The sequence below is a fragment of the Xenopus laevis genome, chromosome 7S (assembly GCF_017654675.1).
Source record: "Xenopus laevis strain J_2021 chromosome 7S, Xenopus_laevis_v10.1, whole genome shotgun sequence".
In the NCBI taxonomy this organism is placed as follows: Eukaryota; Metazoa; Chordata; class Amphibia; order Anura; family Pipidae; genus Xenopus; species Xenopus laevis.
The window spans coordinates 60,556,026-60,578,749 of NC_054384.1; the positions used below are offsets into that span (position 1 = coordinate 60,556,026).

The window sequence follows — 22,724 nt, forward strand, 5'->3', positions numbered from 1 at the left end:
ATATTTCTTTGTATTAAAAGTTGGTATCTGTTAATCAATCAGCTAAAATGTAACTATTTATTTGCAACAAATGCCTTCTTTTATACGAGAAAGGCTTTCATTCTTCAGTTTTGTAGAGAGTATGGATGACCGAAATGTTTCGCCAGGTTTTGATGCAAAAAAGATACTCATAAACGCCAATGGGTGAAAAAAATTGTTGCGCATCAAAAAATAATTTTCCGCCCATAGACTTCAATGCATTGCAATGCAACGGGAAAAGTGTATTTCAGTCACATGCATTAGTTACCATTGCATTTGCAGTCAATACTCATGGAAAGTTAATGGGCTTTTTTTTGCACGTGTTTTTTTTTTTTAAAAAAAACTTGTACTATTAGCCGTAAATAAAATCAAAGCTACACCTCTACATGAGCAACAAAAAATGTGTGAGGCCTTATGACTAAACTTACTTTATAATGCACAGGTTATATGCTGAGGATAAAGGTGCCTGTTTGCACTATTCAGCTGTAACAGTTGCCCCCCCCCCTGGCTACACAGCTGCTGATTTATTTAAACTGTACCAGCTTACCAATGCACGGTCACAGTACCATTTTTTAAATCCTTATAAACATCATTATTTTGTGTTACTGATCTATTACTAAAATAATTAACAAACATAACTAAAGGCATGGAAACTTCTAGCCAAACATTTGTGTTTTTATGTCCTCATTTATAAGCATTAAAATGTCTATTGGATTTTATCTGAATTAACTCTTTCAGTAAATTTAAAATCATTATATGCAAACTAAAATAGACACTCACGTGGCATTATTAGATTCTCCTTAAAATACAAGCAGGATTCTCCTCCCTCCTCCTATATGGTACTTGCCATTCATACTATAAACTACTTTACTTTATTCGTACAATAAAGGCAACCCAGTTTAATGAGAAGAGTAAAGACATATGTTTTAGGACATTGAAAGACTTTTTTCAACACTGGGCAAACTTGCACCTGGACAGAAAGCTTTAGCAAGAAATCAGATTTTTCATTTTCATTGTTCTATCTACAGCTGGCTAAAAAAAACTAATCATGATTGGTTGCTATGGGTTGCTTTGTGTGGTAGAGAAGGAAAACATTTGGGTAATATAGCTATCATTGTTATAAGAAATGTAGATATATTGTTTTAACAAGCCTTAAAGGGGTTGTTCACCTTTAAATACATTTTTAGTATGATGCAGACAGTGATATTCTGAGACAATATTCAATTGGTTTCCATTTTTTATTATTTGTGGTTTTTGAATTATTTAACTTTTTATTCAGCCACTCACCAGTTTGTTATTGCAACAGTCTTGTTGCTAGGCTCCAAATTACCATAGCAACCATGCGTTGGTTTGAATAAGAGACTGGAATATGAATAGGAGAGGGCCTGAACAGATATTATAGTTACATTTTAAAAAGTAACAATTGGGGGCAGATTTATCAAGGGTCGAAGTGAATTTGAGGGAATTTTCGAATAGAAAAAATTCGAAATTCAAAGTAATTTTTTGGATACTTCGACCATCGAATAGGATACTACGACTTTAAATTTACTTTGAATTCGATCCGAAGTAAAAATAGTTTGAATATTCGGCCATTCGATAATCAAAGTACTGTCTCTTTAAAAAAACTTCGACTTCAATACTTCGCCAATTTAAACCTGCCGAATTGCTATGTTAGCCTATGGGGACCTTCTACAAACCTTTTCCAAGTCTTTACACATCGAATTAGAATCCTTCGATCGATCGCTGAGTCGTTTAATTTGATCGAACAAATGCCAAATTCGCTGAAAAAACTTCTAATTTGACATTCGAATTCGAAGTATTTAAATACGATGGTCGGATTTCAAAGTATTTAAATCTGCCCCTAAATGTGTAGCATTATAGAGCATTTGTCAGTGACCCCTATTTAAAAGCTTGAAAGAATCAAAAGAATAAGGCATATATTTCAAGAACTGTAAAAAAGAAATAATGAAGACCAATTGAAACGTTACTTAGAATTAGCCAATTTATAACATACTAAAAGTTAACGTAAAGGTGGACCTTTGATATTCCTCATTAGTTTATAATTTTTTAACTATTAATAGTTATATAACTTGATACAATTTGTTATAAATATTACAAAATAAAATACTCAATTTGTTCTTTAGGTAGCTCATCATTGGGTTATAACACTCAGGCACATACAGACCAATCATCGCGTTTGACAGCCAAAGAGGGTAAGTATTAATTCTCTTTAGAACATCCTGTAATATTCTCTCATAGCAGTACTTATAGAAAGTAAATTGCAATTGTGACTATCTCCTGGATAACAAGAGACATCTATATCTTAAAGGGATCCTGTCATCGGAAAACATGTTTTTTTTTCAAAACACATCAGTTAATAGTGCTACTCCAGCAGAATTCTGCACTGAAATCCATTTCTCAAAAGAGCAAACAGATTTTTTTATATTCAATTTTGAAATCTGACATGGGGCTAGACATTTTGTCAATTTCCCAGGTGCCCCTGGTCATGTGACATGGTCATGTGGAGCAGCACTATTAACTGATTCATTTTTTTTCCCATGACAGTATCCCTTTAATCACCAATACAACCCGCTTCCCATAAGCTTTTGTACGAGAAATTGTATCGCCATGCATTTCATAAGTTGAACCTTTTTTCAGCTGATTAATGTGAAGATCTGAAATCTTTATTAACAAGGTTGTTGTCATCAGTCGGTCTGTTAGGACTATATAGCTGCAGATATTTGAGCTAGGAGTGTTGTTTTATGACATTTAAAATATTTGCCTTCTTTCAAAATTGGTGAGCATTGGTGATAAACTTAACAAAGGTATAACAATCCCTTTTGAGTAATTTGCCTAGATTTAAACTCTTTGCATGCCAGACAGTTGTGTGCAAGCTGAATTCCATCACAATACCGCAATGAATAACCTATAACATGCAAATGTGAAATCTGTGGCTGTAAGAAGGGCTAAAATTATATTTCTCAAAAATTACTGGGCTTTTTCCTTGTTTGTTTTGGTTTAAAAACGTATCAAAATACACATAACCAGCTAAAGAAACAATGAGAATATTATATTAACTCATTTTTAAAAGTGCCCACCAAGGACAACAAGGAAAATTCCATGTATATGGGCACAATTTTATTACAACAAAACTGAAAACATGTGTATGCTCACTTTATACCTTAGTTTGCTGACAATAATAAGAAAGTGTAATTATTCAATCCAGGTACAGTTGTTACCATTATTGATAAAAGCTACATGTACATTCATTTTAAATGTTTTAGTTAAAAATGACCTTCTAGCAATAAGAACTCTCTGTGCAGCAGTGTGTCATCATTTGACCAGCAAGACTATGCAGTTTTGCTCTAATGCAGCTAAAAGATAAATATTTTACTTGTTCTTTATTATTGTCACTGGCTCTGAACAACGAGGGTTGAACAGTTTTATGGATAAATGTTTTGATAATAGATCTGAGCAGCATATGTAAGCGACAAGGCCCATTCTCTAAATGTTTATAGTTTATTTAACTCTACTTTCCTTTTTGTGTTGCACCATAAATACTAATTCTATGTATGTACATTAAAGATTACCATATGTAATGCATTAGTTTCATGTCATACACGTAACAGGGCATGCGTTTTGCATTGAATTGTTTCATTTTGCCAAAGTCTATCATTTAACCTTTGTCAGTAAAGCTCTTTTTTATGGGGAACATGTAGGGAACCTTTAATAGTAGATTGTTTGGATCGAGTGAACTTTTCCTGGAGCTTCTCAGTTGTCTAGGGAAATTTATAATTATATATTTTGTTTAATGTGTTTTTAGGGTTATATTAAGGTGAAAATACTGCAAATTATGTTTTCACTACCTAAAAATCGTATACAGTGTTTCCCTCCCCAGTGAATTGTGGTGAAATCTCTTTAGGATATTTACTAAACATGACTCATGTTGTAGCCCAACTTTCATGATGTCTGACTAATCTACACACAGGGTGTTATTTATTAAAGTCTGAATGCCAAAAACAATCTTTGGTAAAAAAACTAGAATTTTGTGATTTATTATGCCACGAGGATGGAAAAAGTCAGAATCCTGCCGAGGTTGTATATATAAGTCAAGGGGAGAAGTCCCGAAGATATCCTGACCTTCGCTGGGTTTCATGCAAAAATCTGAAGATTTTGTGGTTTTATAGCAAAAATCCAAAAAAATCTGAGTTTTAGGGCAGAATATCTGAAAAGTTTGTACAATTTGAATTTTCGTACGATTTTCACCATTTTTTTCGAGATTTTTCTCGAATTTTTTGGGACAGTGTATTGGTAAATAAGGGGGAATAACCCGTTGCGGACTTGGTCTGAGTATATTTCAGAAAAACTGATTTTGATAAATAACCCCCACAAGGTTGGCCAAAACTGCCACACATTTTAATGGGGCAGGACAAAGCAGTTCATTCCCAGTGTTTTCCTACTGTCACCATAACAGAGTTTGAGTGTCAGATCAATCATTAGGGGGCATACAAATTCACTGACAGAGGCTCAGACCAAATTTAATTAACAAAGCTAGAATGTGACTTGTGTATGGATAGTTTAAACTACATCCCAAACAACATTTCAAAAATGTTTACTAGTGTGTGGCGTTTTTATGGATAGTGAGAGTGTTCCTGTGTGTTTTTGGGTGAGAATGTAAATGATTATTATCATCATCTGTTAAGTAATAATCTCATTTAGCCATATCCTTATTTCAGCCATATCCTTATTTAACGTGTGTTTCTGGATTCTAGTTTTGTACCAAGTTCTATAAAGCCCCTGAAATATTAGCCTTGTTTCATATGATCCACATATAAAGTTCCACGTATAAAATGAATATAAAAGAAACATACAGATTAAACTTGCAATATATATATATATATATATATATATATATATATATATATATATATATATATATATATATAGTCCAATCAAGAAAAAAACAGCACCAAGGGTCTTTAGAAATGAAAAAAGTTTGTATTATAACATATGTATCACCGACGTTTCGGTCCCTGTTGGGACCTTTTTCAAGGTCCTTTAAGGGTGTTAAAGGTGTTTTTTTCTTGATTGGACTATATACTAATTATGTCCGTGCACAGGGGCAGCCAAGGTGTTGCTTGTCTGGTATGAGGTGCTGTCTGATACTCAATCTTATATATATATATATAAATATATATATATATATATATATAACACTATCTCCCTTTTGACCTGTGTGTAAAATCTTCAACTTTAATATTGTAAAATGTGTTTACAAATTTCTAACCATCTTTTAGAATACCCAGTTTCCTGGCCCACTGGTCCTAGCTCATAATTTCTAACCATGATTTGGACAGTTCTATGAAACCCATTACATATGGGTCTATGGAAAATGCTTAATGACCTGCTGCTGTAACTATATCATGGGAAGGGTTTAGCTCATCTTTGTTTGCTAAGCTAACACTTGAATTGCTTGGAGCCTGGGACACATGTATCACAGCATATATGGTAAATCACAATGTCATTGCAGGTGCAGCTTTTGTCTGTTACATAATAAACTCAAGAGCTCAAGTACCTACTCACTCTGGCTTTTTCCAGCCGCCTGCCTACCTGGATGTACTAGGGCTTTCACTCTATAAATCTAGGTGCATTAGCAAGACAAAAGATAATCAGTAAGCTCTCCTTATCCAGAGCTTTGATGGTTGCCGACAAAAGACCCCTTCAGTACTTTCACATTAAGCCCCAAAATACACTCTTACACACACATTCATTTTTTGAAGATGATCCTTTTATTTTCCTTTCCTCACTATATTGCCCGACATTCTCCTGCTGATCTTCTCCTCTTTTATAATTTGCATTTTGCTGTCTTTTTATTTATTCTCCCTCCCTGTTTTGGCAATGATGTAAATGGCAGGTGCAATGTAATGGGCAACTTGCTGACTTAAGGTCTGCTTGATTGAACGATGTGGGATTTATTTTTTTCCCCTCTGAATTTAAAAATTTTGCCCAATGCCATTGTATGACAAAGGAATTGCGATGTTAACTTGAAACATTTAATAAAAACACCAACATCTTCATTATTCTGTTAATTCTAATGTTTATACTTATCAATCCTACAAGAAAATTCCTCCCTACACCTTCATCGCTAGTGTACCTGCACAGTCTAACACTTTTTTAAATAATCTAAATGAAGCATCTCACTCCTTACCTGTTTAGAGGCACAGAATAGCAACAAGAAGAAGCTAAGCCCATCCCCAAATGAGTGCATTCCAAACTGAGGAGACCATGTCAGTAGTGATGGGCGAATAAATTCGCCAGATGCGTTTCAGCGCCAGCGAATAAACTCAGGAAACTGGCGCAAAAATTTGCCGGTGAATAATCTTGGACATGTGTTGGAAAAGTTGCTTGCATCAAAACCGCCGTGCTTCAAGATTATTCGGCCACCCATATACTTTAACGCCGCCGTCAACATTGACGCGGGCCATCAAAATTGACGCATGCGTCAAAATTTTCTTTCTTGGCAACTGTGCCAAAAGTCATGCACAGCAGCCTGAAAAAAAAAATACTGTTAATACTTTGAATAATCTCTTTACCTTGTATTTAAAAATTGTTGCTGATAATGATATATATATATATATATATATAAAAAATGTCCAGACAGTACCTGCACTCTTTCCGTTATTTTATCTGTGGGTGCTATGGTCAGAGAAATGTGTAACCTTCAGAATGGACCAGCACAACCAGGTCGCACTCCGAAGTTAAAACATAGCATTTATTAGCTTGTTTAAAATGTAACAAAATGTAGCGTCATTTGTAACACTTATCTGTTTGAAGTCCAGTAATAACGCTAGATTCGTCCACACTCACGAAAAGTTTCGGGAAACATCTATTCCCTTTCTCAAGCGTTTGTATCGTGTAATAGCATGTAGGACTCCATTGCACAGATTACTTCCTTGTCAGGCGGAGCAGATGCAGCCGGTCACTGTGATGATGCGTCCTCATAATAGGGACTGATCTGCACGTAAGCGGCTGCATCTCTCCACCCTCCTGTTACTATCTTAGATCCATAGTTACAACAAAGTAAATAGCGATAACAGCAAATTACATGGACATTTTTCACTATATCCTGACCAGTTTGAATTACATCTATACATCGAACTATTGATATAAATTCCATAAAATACTTACAAAAACAAATGCAGGTCAAAATCACAATTTAAACCCTGTGGACTGAGAGTACCTAACCTATCAATCCATTTAACCATGCCCTTTTCAATGCTAAAGTACGATCCTCTCCTCTCTTGAGAGGTGGAACGTATTGGATGACCCTAAATCTCAGGTCATCAGATGTATGACCCTGATCTAAGCAATGTCTGGAAACTGGCAATGATCTATTACCTGTATTTATGGTTGATCTATGTTGGGAAAATCTATCCCTCACCTTTTGTGTAGTTTCCCCAACATAGACCAACCCACATGGACAAATTAGCATATATACAGCAAAGTTCGTATCACATGTATTGTAGCCCCTGATTTTGTATTTCTTATCTGTATGGGGATGATCAAACTCTGGGCCCTTGAGTACATATCGGCTCTAAGCACAGCCTTGACATTTGTACATGCCTTCTCTCTTGGGATCCCAAAACATCGCATTCTTTGGGGATATACGTATATCTGCATTTACTAACTTACTACCTATAGTAGCTCCTCTAAGATAAGACATCATAGGACCTGGTTGGAATTCTGAAATTGAGGTGTATGCTTCTCTTAACAAATGCCAATGTTTGTCCAATATAGATTTAAATTTCGGACTTGCTGAGTTATATTGAGATACATAAGCCAATCTATTTCAGCATACCCCTCAATTTCAGAATTCCAACAAGGTCCTATGATGTCTTATCGTAGAGGAGCTACGGACATGGGCCTAAAATTCGGCGGCCGGGGACCCCTGTTATAAATGGCGCATTCTGACACCAGAACGAGCCGTTTATAAGGATATCATTTACAGTCTGGTCCCATAGGGAAATGACCAGACTGTAGATTATATAGTGAATAAAGTACCCCCTCTTGTAAAATATAAGGATATTATAAGTTACCGAGGAGTTTCATGACCATATAAAAACACGAGGCCGAAGGCCGAGTGTTTTTATACAGGTCATGGAACTCCGAGGTTACTTCTAATATCCTCATATTTTGCAACTGGGGGTACTTTATTTATTATAATACACACATTTTAGGGAGTCATGTGACATAAATGACATCAGAACTCACCTTTATAACTGATGACATCAGAACTCACCGTTTATAAGGATATCATTTACAAGATATTCATGGCTTTTGTGTATTATATAGATATATACTGTATGTGTGTGTTGCCCAGCAGAATCTGCCCTTCAGCCTGCCCAAAATTGTTACAAGGTAGGGTTTGTTTATTTATTGTCAATTCATGCCACAAATCATGACTTTTTGACTTCGAAAGAGTGAAGGAGCTCACAGAACCAATGATGGTCTCTGTTTTAGCATATTAGCATACACGTCTGCCTTCTGATACTGGTTTGCAGTTTAATAAGTATCTGATCTTTCAAACTATGCCATGCAACAAGAGGGCACATTCTGCAATGGCCAGGAAAGCATACAGAACTACACAATACAAGAATAAGAACAGATCAGCCCTGTCCAAAACAGGCACACACTGTGTCAGCAGGAAAAAATGAGGTAACTCTGAAGTAATCTCATATGTTATTTTTATCCTGGAAACAACATTCTCTTTGCTGGTATTTGTATTTTGCAGGGCGCTTACCATGTACCTGTTCTATCAATATCTTGAGGTTTGGCAATGTAAGCCAGAAAGAGGGTGGAGCTGCTACATTTAGTAATTCCATTTTGCTGCAATTACCACAATTTATATAAATAATAATATCTAAGCTACTACAGCGAGTTTGACGTGCAAAGGAGAAGCATCATATTTAAAGTTCTTAAAAACAGGATTTGCATTCATGCCTTTAACTGAACACAAATTATACAGGCAATAGCCAACAAGAAATTCTGAGATAATAAAGGACTCATTAAAGGAACAGTAACACCAAAAAATAAAAGTGTTTAAAAGGAATCACAATATAATGTACAGTTGCCCTGCTCTGGTAAAAATGGTGTTTGGTTCTGAAACACTACTATAGTTTATATAAACAAGCTCTTGTGTAACTATGGGGGCAGCAGTTCAAGCACAGGATACACAGTAGATAATAGATACGTTCTGAGGCATCCCATTGTATACTACAGAGATTATCTGTTATATGCTGTGTATCCTGAGCCTTTTCTCCTTTTTCAGCTTTGAATGGCTGCCCCTGTCCGACCCTGCATTCAATGATTACTTGTATTGGCTTAAGTTGTCCTTTAATGGCTACACAGCAGCTTACTTATATAAACTATTGTAGAGTTTCTGAAGCAAACACACCAGTTTCATCAGTGCAGCGCAACAGTACCTTATATTGTCATTACTTTAAAAGACTTTCATTTTTTGGCGTTACTGTTCCTTTAAGCATAAGGGGGCAAGGTGGTAAATGCAAAAATCCGTGGAAGAGGCTGGGCAATTCTTTTTTAATTTAAAATATAAATTTAGAGGCACCCGAGGGCAAAACCTGCCGTCCTAGGCACAGGCCCTCGGGTGCCTTGATAAATACTCCCCTGTTGACATGTAAAGTAAGTGATTGGGCATCCCCTTACCATAATGCCAGAAGCCCTGTGAACACAAGCCCTGCACTAGATGCTCAAGGCTAGATACAACTAACGGGTGTTATAAGTACAAGATATAATAACAGATGTACACCATACCAGTCACAGAAAATTGCTTCATATTTTAGAGGTACATGAGCATCAGTGGCTTAAGAAAAAGAGCCGCGTAAGTTTAGTAAATTGCTTTGAAATAGTAGTATTACACAAATGTCTTCTGCTATTTTACTAACTAAGCTGAGTTTACACAAGCTGTGTTTAGCTGTGCAAGCTCTCAAACCCTCAGGCACATGTTAATGTTGTAGGCCTGTGTTTATCATAGATTGAAAATTTTATTTTTTGTCCTCATCTCAGCTTTCCTATATTCTCTTAAGGTGCTTTCTTAAAGTGATATGGACACAAAAAATGTTATTTTCAAAATATTAATCGACATGAATTTAGAGGCACCCGAGGGCAAAACCTGCCGCCCTAGGCACAGGCCCTCCGGTGCCTCAATAAATACGCCATGAGCAGTCACAACATGACTGCTCGCACTGGGAGCTCCCTCCCGGTGCAGGTAGAGTAGAGCTGGTGGGGGCATTTTTTTTTTTTAACTACTGTTATACCCAACCGGAATGTGGGCTCTATTAGCCCGCACCTTTGGTTGGGGATAGCATTTTTACAGGCACCTATTTTTAACAGGTGCCTTTTAAGCATCAAATGATCTTTAGTATAAACATAAGCAAGCAAAACATTTTCTATATCAATTACATTTTTTCTATTATGTGCCAGAATTAAATTAGGGGATAATGTTTTTATTAATTTTCTGATTTTAAATGCAAACTTTTAAAAGACTTTTGAACTCCTAAATGGGCTACATTATTACACTATTGGGCTACTAGCTATTGAACGGTAATGGCAAAAATATCTTGCAAAACCATAAATAGGTACAAAAAGGAAAATTTTATGGACAATTTTTAACAAATTCAGATTTTTATAAATAGAAGATATATATGTACAGGAAAAATTTAACTTTTCAAAAATTGGTCATTACAGTTCTATATTCACTTACTGGATATTTAGGATGTTCTGTGCTTGATTGATTTGTTCTGCCACAGAAAAGAATAGCTTGTAACTTCTCTCCGCACATGTTAAAGGAAAACGATACCCCCCCCCCGAACAATGTAGGTCTCTATAAAAAGATATCACATAAAACAGCTCATGTGTAAAACCCTGCTTCATGTTAATAAACCATTTTCATAATAATATCCATTTTAGTAGTATGTGCCATTGAGTAATCATAAATAGAAAACTGCCATTTTAAAAAATAGGGGCCGTCCCCTGGGATCGTAGGATTCACTGTGATTCACGGTAGGGTTCACAAACAAACCAAACAAACCATACATATTAAGTCACATTAGCAAATTAAAAGAGAGAGTTTTGTCTTTTGCTTCCACACTTCTTCCTGTTACAGTTAGAGTTTTAGTATTTCTGGTCAGGTGATCTCTAAGGCAGCACACAGACCATCACAAAATGGTGGTTCAAGGCAAGAGATGGAAAAGGGCAATATTTATTTAAATATATATTCCAGTTTGTTAAGATTCTTTAATATGTCACTTACTATGATATAAACTATCTGTTTTTAAATTCATTTTGGGGGTAAAGTTTTCCTTTAATTGACAGATTAATCTTTGACACATGAGTCAATTACAAAACAATTTTCTGAAACTTTGGAAAATATTGATATTTCATAAAACATATAGAACTGCACAGAAACCTTCTGGATTCCCCAGTTAGATGTTTGAGAAATCAGTGGATCTGTACTATGTTTCTCTAGATTTTTACAGCATAACTGGTGGCAAAAGTCTATTAAATGTTGCTGCAGATTCCTTTGGAAACAGAAACTGCTGGTGCAAAGGATTAAAATATTTCAAGCAGCGCCAATGTTCCAGTTCCCATAATAATAGGAAACGTTTTTCTTCTTTATTAAAATGGGTTTTCTCTATTCTGTTTTTCTTATTGTCTCTCTGTAATTTACAATATGATGCTGAGTCATCTTTCTCTTTTGTCTTTTTTTTAAGTCTCTTTTCTCTTGGCCCTTTTCTTTTCCTTCTTTTAATTGTTTTCCTTTGAAATTCCTTAGCTAATGTTTTGTCTGATTTCTCGTTCTGACCCACCTCAGCGGCTGGCCACTGTGTTTTTTCACGGGAAGCCCGAGACAAAGACTGGTTGTGTTAAACTTGGGGGGTGGAGGCAGGAAACTCAACTCACATGGGACTCTCCCAACTCTGCCTGTCCCAGAGTCCGACTCCAGCTTGTGGAATTAAACCTGACAGCCTGTCTGGGACACATTCTAAGTAATGATACATCCATTTCTGCAAGTAAAAGAACAACAATTTTATTAAGTCTGTATTAAATGCACAAAGTGATTGGTTACAAAGATTTTCAACTTTTCATTAGCGAAACAAAACCTGGATATGTATCCTTTAAATCTATTTAAACAAAGTTTTCACCATCACTGGCAGTAATTCATTTTATGGCTTCTACAGGTCTTTCTTTTATTTGAAACTGCTTTTATATTATGGTTTTCAAATAACCGTAACAGATCCCATACCTGTATACTGTATTGTAAAAGAAATATATAGTGCCAAATGAAGAGCTTCCTTGTTTTTTCATAATTCAAAGATCTTTGTTTGTTTTTTAATTTTTTCTGAAGTGGTCCTTCACATAAAAATGTATTTTAATAAGAAATAGACGGAAGTTTCTCAGGCGGCAAACAAGTAGAATACTAATAATAATTGTGACCAGTTGCTCTTAGTATTACAAGATCCACCAGTTAACATCCATGGCTGTTGACGCTCATCCCAGTGAAGATCTCCATCATTTCCATTCATTTTATGCTTGACAATGCATATGCAAAGTGCATGTAAATGTATGGAAAAACATTTCACGGAAGTTATATAGGCATCAATGCAGTTTTAGAAATTCTTTGAGTGTATTGCTGTAAAATTAATGTCATATTGGACCAAGTTGTAGCCGTTGTTGCAAGTTCAGACTGCTTATGGCTCTGTTCTGCTCAAGAACAGTTGGTGGCAACCAATGGTGTAACATTGAAGCCCTGAGCCCCCCCCCCCCCGCAAAAATGTATAGAACCTAGCCCCCAAGCAAAATAATGGGTCACCTGCAACCCATGCTAAATCACGTCACTCGCTGCTACCCAAGTAGAACTCATCTGGTTGCAACCAACCTTATCTATACTACAGCAGAGCTGAGTGCACAGTTGGGGGACCTGAAATGTTTCTGGGTATGTGAAACAGTTTGATAAGATCAAACTGTTTTATTAAGTGTGCCATGTGACATTGAGGATGTATTGTGACTATGCTTTGTCTATACCAGAAACAACAGAGAAAGGACAGAGCTGTATATAGAAAACTAAGTATCCTTCTGTTTCCTTGGAGATAAAAGGCCCGTGCTTCCCAATCCAATGTTCCTCTTCTTTGACTGTGTAGACATGGGTAGCTGCTGTTTTCCAGGGAGATTGGCTGCCTTCCCTGGCTGTGTCAGCCTAAAACTTTCTTTTCTTAAAACACTCTCTATTTACGTGGGTGGTGTCTGAATCTCTGGCTTTAGAAGTACAAAAAACTCTGGCAATCTTAAATATGACTTAACCTATTTGTTTCCAGAACTTTGCTTTTTTGGAGACCAACAGAATATTTATTTACTTTCCATTAATCTATACGCTTAGATGAATGTGATACTTTATACTCATATTTAAGTTGTATTTGAAAAAGGGGAAATATGGTGTGGTTTTGTTTTTATAACTATGGAAAAAATTATGTATTTAAAAAAACTTAAGACCAGTATAATTGTATTACTGAGCATTTCTTTTTACTTCTAAAGGAACAGTATTTCACTTTGTTCAATGAATTGGCTGAACATGCTTTTTGCCTATTTTTTTAATTAAGAAAATTCTATGGTGTATATAGTTATATATTGCCACTTCAACTGTCATAGGACATTGGCTGGAGCCAGATGGATGATGATACAGCACAGCCTCCCATATGAAGCCTAGCTAAGATGTCAACTGTCATTACCTGTGGCCTTACAGCTCTACATGCATGTGGTTATTCTTCAACTGTCCGAGTGCTGCATTTAGGGCTGCCACCTCACCCCTTTAAAATCAAACACGCATATTGGCCTTGTATGCCTATACCGTGGTCATTCACTTTTTCTACATAACAGTAAAGAGTAAAAAAATTAAAGAAGGATAGATGTATGTAAAGTGGAAAGACCAGGAGAATTAAGTTGTGTCAAGAAAGTGACCTATGCTTTTCTGGTGAGTCCCTTTCACCTCAGCTTAACACTGCCCATAAGTAGTTTGGCATAAGGGAAAACCAAATTGAATCACATGAATTTTAAGCTGATCACAGTTTTCCTAGTGAGAAGCCAAACACAGAGGCCTTTTAGCCACTGAAGCATTAAAATCCAAGCACTAATATCCTGGGTGATTGTTTGTGGATCATTCATGCATCCATCTCCCACACGAGAAAGTAGAATTAGTACTTGGAACTCCAATAGCCTCCAGTTGCTGTAATATCCCCTCCCAAATGATATTAGCATCAGGTGAATGGACTGCTGTGATTTTTCTAGAGCAATAAATGTAAATGTAATTGCAATTAAAAGTATTATCTTTCCCTTGCTCCTCTTTGCACTGCTGGTTCTTTTGGAACATTGTAGCCTGAGACAGTTGATCTCTAAAGAAGCATGCAAGAGATTGTGGAAAACAAAGCATTTGCTGTAGGGTAGCTTAATTCTTTTATGTGTGTAAGATCCAATAGTGCAGAAAGAAACAGATTCATACTGCTTTTAACTGCATTGATGTTTACAAATAACATTAAAACCACTGGCATTCTTTAATTAAATTGTAATTAATTCTTTAATATGTATTTAGAATTTAATTTTTTCATTTGGCAACATTTTATGTTTGGGTTTACATCCCCTTTAAAATGTAAAAAAAAACATTTTTAACAGGCATAATTATTTATTTTCATAGATCCCTCCTATGAAGCGGTAAGGAGATCTGGATGGGGAAATTCCATGAGCTCACCTGTCACAAAAAGTAAGTATTTGTGTATTATTAAAAAAAATTTGAATTGAAGACTAAAAATACCTCTTTAAAGGAAAACTAAACACTAAAATGAATGTGGCTAAAATGCCATATTTTATATACTGAACTTATTGCACCAGTCAAGTTTCAGCTTGTCAATAGCAGCAATGATCCAGGACTTCAAACTTATCACGTGGTGTCACCATCTTGGAAAGTGTCTGTGACACTCACATGCTCAGTGGGCTCTGAGCAGCTGTTGAGAAGCTAAGCTTAGGGGATGTCACAAATTATCAAGCAGAAAATGAGGTTGGCCTGTAATATAAGCTGATGCCACAGGGCTGATTATTAAATTCTGATGCTAATTTCACTGGTTTCTGTGCGGACATGTACTGTGTAATTATCCATATTAACTACTAATCAGCCCTATACTTTAACATTTATATTAAGTGATGAGCAAATGTCCCATTTCTCTTTGACGGAAAATGCATGAAACTGCAGAAAAATTTGTGACACGGTCAAAAATTGACGAAACAGTTGTGTGCTTCTGAATATTAAAAATGCTATAATATATATATATATATATATATATATATATATATATATATATATATATATATATATATATATATATATATTTATATATATATATATATATATATATATATATATTGTGTGTGCAGAGATAAGTAGATACATACATACAGGTTCCCTTTTCTTTCTGTTTGTCTTATTATCTTTTCACTTTTCACCTTTCAGGTCCTCCCATGGGAGGAACCCAAAATGTGAATAAAAGCGGGGATCAGCAACGTTCTCAGCCAGGTAAGAAGCAGTATGAAGTTTGTACAGGTGTGGGATCCCTTATCCAGAAACCCATTATCTCTTTATTTCTGTAAGGCCATCTCCCACAGAGTCCAATGTAATCAAATAATTCTAATGGTTTAAAACGATTTCCTTTTTATCTGTAGTAATAAAACAGTACCTAACTAAGTTGAATCAATTCATATTGGTGGCAAAACAATTCTATTGGGTTTTTTAATGTTTAATCAATGGGCAGGCATCAGAAAGACCCATTATCTAGAAATCCCCAGGCATTCCAGAAAATAGAACCCATGCCTGTATTTTGAAGAGCCAGAATTTTAAAAAAAACATTTTTTAACAAAAAAATAAAAGCATTTAGCCCTACTTTAAATAACATAACAATATGTTTGTCCAGAGGATCCAAATTAGCCCTGTCTGAAGCTACAAGCTACTCAACACATTTTTGTGCAGATTACATTCATCTGAAGTTCTATATGTTTCTTAATTTATTTTTTTTCCCAAGTATCTTGTTGAACTCCCTAGTTGTACTTAATTATATAAATGGCCACTATACACCACCACCCATATAATGTTAATGAAACATGGTTTAATTTCAGATACTGCAATCAAATGCTATGTAATGAGAGTGTAACAATACCTGTGCGGCAGGGTCGCCCGACGCGCCGTCGGCGGGGACGCCCGCCGCATGGTCCATGAGCCGGCGCTGGCACCGGCGCCATCTTTGATTCTAGGGCGCGCGCGGCGCGCCTGCGCGCCTCTTAAAGGCATTTGCTCCAGCACGTTTTTGACGCCCGTTTGGCGCGAAATTTGAACCTATATAAGGCCCATTCTTTTTCCCAGCCAGTGCCCGTGATAGAAACTTGTTTCTGTGGTTCCTGAAGCCTTGTGCTATCTGTTCCTGTGTAACTTCAGTCTGTTAATTTGGTTTTGATCCCTGCCTGTTCCTGACAATTCTGATATCCGAATCCTGACTTTTGCCTGCATCTCGACTACTCTTTCTGCCTGACCCCATCTGTTGGATTACCCGGTTTTGACCCTTGCCTGCCTGACAATTCTTGATATCTGCCTGCCTCGACCCAGCCTGTCTGACGATTCTCTTGCCTGCTCCATTTGTACCGTGACCTTCGGCCCAAAAGGCTACCTGCCGTGCCCCTCTGCCAGCCAGAACATCTCGCCTTGTACCCCTCGTTAAGTCCAGGTGGCACCCAAGTAAGCTGAGGGCTCCTCCCGAAGCCCAACGGTGGTCACACTACTGGTGAAGCTGAGCCGAGACCAGGGTACTTGGCACCTGTTCTGGTATTGGGTGCCGGCCGTGACAGAGAGTTTGTTCTATAAAGTGTGATTTAAGTTTATCATCAGTTAATAGAAATAGGTGTTTGCTGAGATGTATGAAAATGGTAGATAAAATGTATTTTTCTTCTCCAGATCCATACCAAATATTAGGGCCCACAAGCAGCAGACTGGCTAACCCAGGTAAGGATGTTTATGTATATCATTTGCTGGTCCCATGAATAACAAATGTATCCTCAAGGCTACATAAAAGCATTAACTTTTGGGTAATTGCTTGCTTTGTCATAAATCTAATGGTATTAGGTGCAGTAGGTTTTTATAAAACTGTGGGAGCCCCCTGGGGAGATTGAAGCAGAGGCGAATGAGATCAGACTGAAGGGCAATTAGGTGAGAATTGGGGAGAATGGTCTCTTCTAAACAGACCTGAAAACCCAGCTTGAATGCTAGTTAGGGTGTTATTTGGGGCTTATATGTATTTGCTCTCAGACTGAATCAGACTCAAAGGCTGATACACTCATATTTTCCTATATGTCTCTATTTCATGAGCTAACGGGGCTGTGATCAAAGGTTGGATTTTCAACGAGGGCCTTCACCAAAAGACCTGGGGGGGGGGGCTTGAAATGAAAAGGTTTGACAATCGTAGGGCAGTAACAAACCCTTATCCAAGCCAAACTCTTTGCCACTTCTCCCTGCAGCAGTGTCTAGACACCAAGTCCTGGGTTGATATGAGAAGAATGTGAGGTGGTGCTCCCTTTCAGGAAAAGAAAATCAGTAACGGCATGGACTTGAGTGCACAGATATTCCATATTATTTCAGAGTAATGGTTAAGTGTGGTTTATAGCTCAGCAAGAAGGTAGCAATGAGATCCACTAGGCAGGCGGCCTTTATTAGTGAAATAACAACAGCAAATCTTTATTAAGCAGAATATTAGTTAAGCTCTTTGCTACAACTGAGTTGTAGCTGTTGCACTGCATACCAAAAACAAAGGGGTATTCAGCACAAGTGGAGATATTCTGGTACCTCCCAACCAGTATGTCGCAGCAAAAAAATGAAGTGTAACACTTGCAAGCAAAAGTGTGTGTTTATTTAAAATTTTTATATCACATCAAAATAGAAAGTTTCAGGAGGTGTGTAACAGCCTCACACTGTTGCAACTCACAAGGGACATTTTGCTTTCCACTCATGATATGTTTAGCAAGGTATTTTACATATTCTTTTGAAGCAATGGTATACAGTAGAACCCTGATTTTATGTCCTTCGTGTTTACATTTTCTAGGATTATTTGACAATTATTCTCAGTCCAGCACTCATACACATCACAGATTTTTAATTTTTCTGAGTTTTACATTAATTTGTACCTGTGCCTTGGAAAACATAAAGGCTGAGTTTTACTGTATTTATAGCAGAAATTAAAAATATGTTCCCTTTAAATATGACTTCTCCGCAGATGACTGGAGTAATTATGGTGCCTTTTAGCCTATATTAAAAAAAACACTTCAAACTGCTTCACAACTGTGTTTTAAACAATAGATTATTTCAAGGTATGCAAGATATCACATATAAAGCGACAAGAGAATCATATATTGGAAAGCACAGCAGGAAATAAAGGATATACACAAATTCTTTTTGCTATCCAAAATGTAAAAATGACTTAATGTATCTGAAGCTTTAAAGGAAAGCTCAAATCATAGCTTGATGAAAATCGTACTACATCTGGTCTTTTGTTATTATGAAAACAATTTTTTAAAGCATTGTACGTTTAAAGAATGGGTTTAAACACTTTGCTGATTTGTAACATTTTATCTTGCAGGGAGTGGCCAAATTCAGCTGTGGCAGTTTCTCTTGGAGTTGCTATCTGACAGTTCAAACGCTAGTTGTATCACATGGGAAGGCACTAATGGAGAGTTCAAAATGACCGACCCAGATGAAGTAGCGAGACGTTGGGGTGAAAGGAAAAGCAAGCCTAACATGAACTATGACAAATTAAGCCGAGCACTAAGATACTATTATGATAAAAGTATAATGACTAAAGTCCATGGTAAACGTTATGCCTACAAATTTGACTTTCACGGCATTGCTCAGGCACTGCAGCCTCATCCAACTGATACTTCAATGTACAAATATCCTTCTGAGTTCTCTTACATGCCTTCTTACCATTCACATCAACAGAAGGTTAATTTTGTCCCTTCACACCCATCCTCTATGCCGGTAACATCATCAGGCTTCTTTGGAGCAACATCTCCTTACTGGAATTCACCAAGTGCAAACATTTATCCAAACCCAAATGTGCCACGTCACCCTAATACCCATGTGCAGTCCCACTTAGGTGGTTTTTACTAGACATGTTCCTCATGTCAGATGACTTAACTGAGTATTTTTACATTGACCTGGAAAATATCACGTTTCTTGGATAATTTCTGACCTTGGAGACAAAAGCAGTCAGAAATGGACACAAGACCAGTATTTTGACAGACACTCTATTCCTCTCTGCCAAAAGTGGAAATTGATCTTTGTGGGCCAGTATTACTTAAAGCTTGCACTTGCCTTAACATGGTTTCAAGAGAAAGTTCTTGGATGAATCTATAAATGTGATATGGTAAAAAGCAAATAAGCAGCTCCTCTGTGCTAACCAAACATATGCCCTTTAATTCCTTCAAGCAAGTGATTTTTTAAAGACGTTGTTCCTAATATAATTCTGCCTTGGAAAATTATAGAATCAGACGCACTGGATGGCAATAGTGATACATTTTTAAAACAACTGGAAAAAATAAAATACTATTATTGTAATGCCCATTAGGACATTTCAACCACCTCCTCTGGAATGTACAAGCTATGGGTCTCAACATGTTCTACTTTAAACATGCTGTAAATATGGTATATGGTAGTTCATCTCACTGCCAGTCAGGTTACCCACCCAGTGTTTTAAGAAAAAAAAATACAACATACTTAATTGGACTAATGATGTTGAAAAGTAAAATCATCAAACAGCCTATGATAGTTCAGGAACTCTTACCTGGATAACAGTAGTTCTAAAAGTTCCGAATAGACAAATTGTTTGTGTATGACTCTTCTGGAACTACTAACGTCTACAGACTGTTTTGATTGCACTTTTAAAAGCTCGGCACAGTAATTGGAAAAGTAATGTTTAATGCAGATACGTCTTGCAGCAGAGAAACTCACGTAACCTGTGCACTTCTCAGTGAAAGATAAAGATGGAAATTGAATATATTCTCCAATTATCAGTCCGTTGAGTATATTGTGTCACCTACCAAGTTTATTTTAATTTATATGAATAAGCAACATACATTTGGATTGGCTTATGACACATGGGTGGTACCAGGGCCTATTAGAATAGATGTTTCTATCTAAAGTTGAGAATCCAGTCAGACTAAAGGTCAGACAAACAGTCTGTGGGAAGGGGAACGTGTGCAATAAAAATGCAACCAAATGATTATGTAAGTAGATAAAGTTTCAAGAATTAAGATAGTTGCATAGAATGTGCATCAATATTGTGCTATGCAACATATTTCTATATTGTTCAGATTTTGTTCAGTTAATTCAACATCTGTTGTGTTACACTAATATTGTTTGCAGCATAAGATTTAGTTGAGAACAAAAATGGTTAGTTCTTCATTTGTTGGGTTTATTAGCAGTGAAATGCAATTATCTGTTGGTCCTGATAGAGTGTTTGATCCTCCCGGTCCGTTAAATATGTCATTGGTATTATGCTAATGCTTTGCTGCTTTTGTCCCCAGTGACAACACAACCTTAAAAAATGGAACAGGGTCTGGGGAAAGAGGACTTTTATATTGACCAGAGCATATAGGTTTCCAAAGGCTGTTCTTATCAGTGTTGCAAGTTCTTAAAGGAATAGACAATTTCAAATTTAAGGTTGCTGCAATAGGAACAAATGGCTCAGTAAGGGCTGTATTCAGTGCCTTCACTAGAGGATTCCAATCTGAAAATGAATTCAGCTAGCTATTAAGTATTCGGCCCAGATAAGTTAAAACTTGTTCAGAGCAGCATTATTTTAGTGCTGTATGTGTTTATTAATGTTGCTAACAAGGAGGGAACCCTAATGGGATCTGTGGAACTAGAACATGTAATTAGATGTTGCTAACGAGAGTCATTGTTCTGTTTTGCAGATCAGCCTGCAAAACAAAGGCTTTTGTAAATTGATTGGCTAAATGTTCTGTACAAATGGAAATAACCATGGATTCATGGTTCATAACCAATGATTCATGTTCATCCTGTTACGGCATACTATAGAACCCAGTGAAAAGTAATTTATAGCTCTTTTACAGTGTTATTGTGACTCTGATCACTTTTTTTTATTGCTTTTCATAGTTATTTTATTTTGTCAATGAATGTCAAACAACAGAATGAACATTTACCTGTTGTGTTTTTACTGAGTACTGCACTGCTAGTTCTACTTCAGAATTAAATCTGGGCATCTGTGCTAACATTGTACTACATTCGCAAAATGTTTATGGGACGTAAGAGGGTGATTTAATAACACATGTAAAGTCCAGGTCTTGTAGTCCAGAAGCAATCCAAGCATTAGGTTTCACTGGTTATGTTATCTGAATGCAAATAACGAATTGGTCATTGTGAATAACTAAGATGGGGACCAACAATGCACCTGTAATTCCAAAAGTGTAAATTACCCATGGATCAATCCAACTTTGCAGCCCTCCAAATATTTATATATGGTGTTGCTCCCTCAAGAAGCAGTATTGTTCAGGGGTATAGGTAACATGATCCCTGTAAAAAGCATTGAACGAGATGCTCTCTTTTTAAAAATAAAGCTGAAATTATGGTTGGATTAGTAAACAATGGCTTTCCCTTCCAAAAAGCTAGTGATTTCCACGTTTCGTTTACAGCCTTGAATGATTCACAGACGCTGTGCGTTTGTCAGAGCAGCAATCTGAAGTCTCCACAAGCCATGAGGCCAATTTACTGTATAAATTATATTTTCCTATGTTTCACAGCATAAACATATTCACTACTAACAGAGTCTCATGCATGGCATTCTCTTTAGCAGTGAAAGTTTTAACAAAGTTTATAACTAACGAGTTGACCTCGGTCACAGAAATGCAGTTTTTTTTTAATTTTTAATGAACTGTATTTTGATTTAAGTGTTTTACAGGATGTTTTCCACTTATTTTTCTAATCTTCCATTTTTTTGTACATTTTGGCTTTTAAACTTTGTATTTACAGTAATCTCTTTTTTTTTGCAATGAAAAGGGAAAATAAAAAAAGTATTTTCATATTCTTAAAAAGGTGTGACTATCTTTCCTTAAAATTGCCTTATAATTTCACAGAAAATGGAGATACTTCAAGAACATGACAAAGGGTTAGTTGTCCTTTTGTAAAAACTCAGATATTCATGGATAAATATGCAAAGGTTTCCGATCTTGTCAGTAGAACATAAATAAAGAGCATTGTGTAAATGTGGATGTATATGTTTCAGTGCACTGCATTTTTTTTCTAGAGTAGATATTTACTCCAAACTATTTAAAGGAGAACTAAACCCTAAAAATGAATATGGAAAGAAATGCCAAATAGTACTTTCTGAACTTATTGAACAAGCCTAGAGGTTCAGCATCTCTAGATCAGTAATATTCCAGGCCTTCAAAGTTGTCACAGGAGTTCATCATCTTGAGTTTTGTTGGGAGTGTCTGTGACACACACATGCTCGGTGTGGGCAGCTGTTGGGAAGTTAAGAAAAGGGGTAGTTGTAAATCCTCAAGCAGAAAATGAGATTCACCTGTCTATAAGA

General features: G+C 36.4%; 1 protein-coding gene across 3 annotated transcripts in view; it reads left to right on the top strand.

Moving 5' to 3' along the window:
* The window catches only part of fli1.S (Fli-1 proto-oncogene, ETS transcription factor S homeolog), a 53,418-nt gene extending 31,019 nt beyond the window's left edge, over positions 1 to 22,399 (top strand). For 2 of the 3 annotated variants that reach the window (XM_018226877.2, XM_018226878.2), the window contains exons 5-9: positions 2,163 to 2,231; positions 14,780 to 14,845; positions 15,590 to 15,652; positions 17,078 to 17,125; positions 18,753 to 22,399. In XM_018226877.2, coding sequence (XP_018082366.1) covers positions 2,163 to 2,231; positions 14,780 to 14,845; positions 15,590 to 15,652; positions 17,078 to 17,125; positions 18,753 to 19,282 — 776 coding nt within the window. In that variant the 3' untranslated portion in view covers positions 19,283 to 22,399. 3 annotated transcript variants of the gene reach the window in all.
* The last annotated feature ends 325 nt before the right edge of the window (positions 22,400 to 22,724 follow it).